The sequence below is a fragment of the Nicotiana tabacum genome, chromosome 13 (assembly GCF_000715075.1).
Source record: "Nicotiana tabacum cultivar K326 chromosome 13, ASM71507v2, whole genome shotgun sequence".
NCBI classification, from domain to species: Eukaryota; Viridiplantae; Streptophyta; class Magnoliopsida; order Solanales; family Solanaceae; genus Nicotiana; species Nicotiana tabacum.
In genome coordinates this window covers 52,164,352-52,169,133 of record NC_134092.1, presented here as the reverse complement: position 1 = coordinate 52,169,133, position 4,782 = coordinate 52,164,352, and the positions used below count along the sequence as shown (strand labels likewise).

Below are 4,782 nucleotides of genomic sequence, written 5' to 3'. Positions count from 1 at the left end.
AAAAGAGAAAAAATAACCCACACTCAATACACATATTGGAAATATAAGCTCTGACAGTACTCCACATACAAATAAGTTAATCCCAACGAAATTTAATATAATTTTAAAAATGAACAACTATAAAAGGAAAAAAAAAATTCAAAATTATAGCACTATATAAAGGCTGTAGATATATTATAAAACAAAAAGAAAAAAATGTCACCTCAACCTCTTCACTAATGGAGTAGTATATATTTGTCCAATCTCTCTCCATTCCCTAAAACCAAACCAATCCGGTTGGAGATACTTACGATTGCAGAGTGCTCTCCGTGAGAGTATCCCCTCCTCAAGATCAAAACTTAGAAACAAAGAAAAACTCACAAATCCATTTATTTGTATTTGGTTTTTGGACCACTATGTGTAATCCAAATACTCTTGTGATTGATAAAAAATCACAAGAAACAAATTTGTATCTCGATCTACTATCACTACCAACCACCTTAGAACCCCAAGAAAATCCCAAACAGATCCAAGAAAAATCTGCCAACTTCACTTTTCTCCCAACTCCATCACAAATCCTCCATGAAAGCAGAGGTCTTTTCAACCTAGCATTCCCTATAGCACTCACTGCCCTTATTCTTTACTGTCGTTCCGTTCTTTCAATGCTTTTTCTTGGCCATCTTGGTGATACTGAATTAGCCGCTGGCTCTTTAGCCATTGCATTTGCTAATATTACAGGCTATTCTGTGCTCTCTGGTTTAGCTCTTGGAATGGAGCCTCTTTGTTCTCAAGCTTTTGGTGCTCAACGTCCTAACCTTCTCTCTTTAACTTTACAAAGGTCTGTCATTTTCCTTCTCTGTTGTTCTTTGCCCCTCACATACCTTTGGCTCAACATTTCCAACATTCTCCTTTATTTACATCAAGAACCCAGCGTCACTAGTTTGGCTCATACCTATCTTATTTTTTCACTCCCTGATCTTATCACTAATTCTTTTTTCCACCCTATTCGCATTTACCTTCGTGCTCAAGGAATTACACATCCACTCACGTTGTCTTCCTTAGCCGGAACCATTCTACATTTGCCCATCAATTATTTGTTCACTTTTCGGCTTCGGCTCGGTGTGGCTGGCGTTGCGGCTGCCTCTGCTACATCAAATGCGGCGGCACTCGTGGCGCTTGTTTTGTATATCAGGATTAGCAGGTTGCACAAGCCGGCTTGGACGAACCCGAGCTTTGAGTGCCTGACTGGGTGGAAGCCACTCATTCGATTAGCCGCGCCAAGTTGTGTTTCGGTATGTCTAGAGTGGTGGTGGTACGAGATTATGATAATTTTGTGTGGATTACTAGTGGACCCTAAGGCTACTGTTGCATCCATGGGTGTGTTGATCCAGACGACGTCGTTACTCTATGTGTTCCCCTCTTCTCTCGGGTTTGCGGTGTCCACTCGGGTGGGTAATGAGCTAGGAGCTAATCGGCCCGATAGGGCTCGGGTATCAGCCATGGTGTCCATGTGTCTGGCGGGCCTGATGGGCTTATTGGCTATGTTTTTTGCTACATCAATGACAAGTATATGGGCTAAAATGTTTACAGCCGATGTTAATATTTTACGGTTGACATCGGCTGCATTGCCAATTTTGGGGTTGTGCGAACTCGGAAACTACCCGCAAACAGTCGGGTGTGGCGTTGTTCGGGGGACTGCCCGGCCGTCAACGGCGGCTCATGTCAATCTTGGAGCATTCTATCTTGTGGGTACGCCAGTGGCTGTTGGGCTTAGTTTCTGGATGGGAATGGGCTTTGTTGGGCTTTGGATTGGATTACTTTCGGCCCAGGTATGTTGTGCTGGGTTGATGTTGTATGTGGTAGGGACCACCAACTGGGATTACGAAGCCATGAGAGCACAGGTGCTCACGTGCACAGGATGTTTAGAAACTCCAGTCCTTGGTGAAAAGGAGCCGCTGATTTGCGTGACGGTGACTTCATAATGATAAATGGTTGACGAAATAGAACCTGTAATGTAATTTTCCATATTTTGTTTTTCTTGATATTCATATTGACTCCAATTATGCTTGATTGTTCATTAGTTATTCTTTATTTCTTTTATATATTTTTCTTTGGGGTGGGGGGAGGGGGAGACAACCGAGGGGTAAGGTCTGGTAAATCGCGTAAATGATTTCGGTAAAATTAAAGGTAATGGTGTAACAATTTTAACAACTAAATTTTGGTTGTGACGTTCCTAATAATTATTTTTTACATTTTTTAGTTTAGTTCACTGGCTTTTCCTTTGCTCCTATTACTTTATCTATTTTTGTACTAGATACTTGTGGAATGAATACGTGTACTAAAAATTGGAATTAGTTCTTCAATTAGCTGCCTTTTCCACTTGAGGAGAACTGGTTGATTGGACTCTTGTTCGAGTGTGTTCCACTAATATTTGTTCAAATGCATTAGAAAAAGCATTTGATGCTTACCCCACTTTAATTTACATGTTTTGGCTGTAGTCGATTGCTCCCTTAATTGAAACAAGTTTAATGTCGTGTATCGCTTTCTTTTTTATCTTTTTTGACTGAATCAGTCAGACAGCGTGGCAAAGCTACATGTCATCGAAACTTTGACATGTTCCTCTAGTAAAATGTTTGTCATTCTTAAACTTAGGAACAATTATCAGTAACTGCTCATCTCTTAAATATTGATAAATTGAATTTTGATCCATGTGATATTGATGTCCGGCTAGAATTACGTGTTTCATAGTATTATGTGCATTACAATTTAGTGTTATATTGAGCATTTCGTACGATGTTTTGAGCTTAATTATGTGTTTTTGGATGTAGGAATACTTGAAAGTAGAGTTGAGGAAGAGCCGCGAGAACATGCGCGAGACGCCAAGCAACGCGGCCAAACCAGCCGTGATATAGAGAGTGGCGCGCCTGCAGCCTCTGTCCGACAAGAACTCCTTTTTCAGTTTTGTTTGGACTTGGTTATTTTCCTCCAAGCTTTACCCTATCCATATATATTGTTGGAGTGTGGGACAAAGTCCCACGTGGAAAGTAAAAAAGAAAAATAAGTTACTTATAAGGAGTTAGATACTCTTAATGGTATGAGGCCTTTTGAAAAATATTGTGCGGGCTTGATCCAAAACGGACAATATCACACCATGTTAAAAGTATCTTTGGGTCGTTTTAGCCCAACATATATAGTCCCTAAGCTCGGTTTTAGAGGGGAGATATTGCACAACATCATTCCCTAGATATATGAGAGATCAATACGACAGGTTTAAAAAATGAATTAGAGATAACGAAGCTTTGACGTGGTAAGAATGAGTGATGAGGAATTGCCAGCTAGAATAGTTTGAGAGAATACATCTAGTAAATTATTGTGATTGCTCGAGAGAGAATAAAGGTAAGTAAAGTGCTTACGATCAGTAGAGAATAATTAGGCAAGATTTTAGTTAACATAGCGAGAATGATTTCGACAATTGAGGAATCATAATTTCAGGCTTTCTTAATCTTGTCTACAATTCTTTATACACGTAACTGATAATTTTACTGCATTTTTATTCTTGGAATTACCTAGCTAAACAATAAAAATCATTATTTGAATATTTCAGAAAGTTGATTTACTTAAATTCTTGTGACAGTTAAAGTTGTGATTGATAGGTTAATTTTCTGTGGGATTCGATCCGGACCATTAAATTATATTATATTTGCAATGACTGCTAATTCTTTTATTAGGCATAGTTGGGTGTGATCAGATAACTAACTAAATATATTTTAACTTTAGCATAATACATTAACCCCTTAACTTGACTCTGCTTACTTGTGTGAGTGACTTTGCTTAATATTTCATGGTTGATTATCAATATATAGTAATTTATGGAATAAACTTTAAGTCACACTGAATGACGCATTTTGATTATTCAAATCATCGTGTAAATAATAAGTAATTATACTAGATAATATTATTGCTTTGGTATAACTATATATGTACAATGATTTAAATATTTAGTATGTATGTTTATGTCACGACCTAAAATCTCGCCACAGGCGTCGTGATAGCACCTAGTCTCTAAGACTAGGTAAGCCGATTACAATTACATTTCAAGTCTTTTTATTTTTATTTTTTATAGATAATCGACAGCGAAAATAATTACAAACAACCTCCCAAGACTGGTAGTACTGAGTCACAAACTCTAACTGAATACATAGAATGATCTGAAGGATCGAATACTCAATACTGTTTGATTAATAATTAACAGTACAATAAAATAAAAAGACTCCAAGGAACTGCGACGACCAAGCAGTTCTACCTTGAATCCTTGCGATCCCACTCTAACTCTGTCCGAGTCCAATATTTCTAATACCTGGCTCTGCATAAAAATGTGCAGAAGTGTAGTATGAGTACACCACGGTCAGTACCCAGTAAGTATCAAGACTAACCTCAATGGAGTAGAGACGAGGTACAGTCAAGACACTCACTAGTCTAATTACCTGTGCAATATAATATACAAAATAATAGAAAACAAATAATAATAAGGGCAACACAAATCAACCAGTGATATGCCCGGCATGGCAACAAAAACACCTATTAATATTACTCCACAAATAATAAATACAAGTACAACCAAATGTATTAAAAATCCCATGGACTTGGTAATATGACACTTTTGACCCCCAACAGCTAATGTGGCGAGGAGCATTGTTGCAATCTCTTTTAGGCGCATATGAATGAGGAAAAAATGAAAAAATTTTAGAAGGGATATTTGTCAACTGAATTTTGTACAAATAGATGATCTAAAAAAATTAATGG

At 37.8% G+C, this 4,782-nt stretch overlaps 1 protein-coding gene across 1 annotated transcript; it reads left to right on the top strand.

Annotated features, from left to right (window-relative positions):
- Positions 1–216: 216 nt before the first annotated feature.
- On the top strand, positions 217–2,012 carry LOC107827310 (protein DETOXIFICATION 51-like). The gene has a single exon (XM_016654408.2). The coding sequence runs from the start codon at positions 396–398 to the stop codon at positions 1,959–1,961; it is 1,566 nt and encodes a 521-aa protein (XP_016509894.1). The 5' UTR covers positions 217–395; the 3' UTR covers positions 1,962–2,012.
- Positions 2,013–4,782: the final 2,770 nt, after the last annotated feature.

Bases quoted from the DNA above. Each gene is read 5' to 3' on its own strand.
- LOC107827310 (XM_016654408.2), top strand. From the start codon at position 396: ATGTGTAATCCAAATACTCTTGTGATTGATAAAAAATCACAAGAAACA.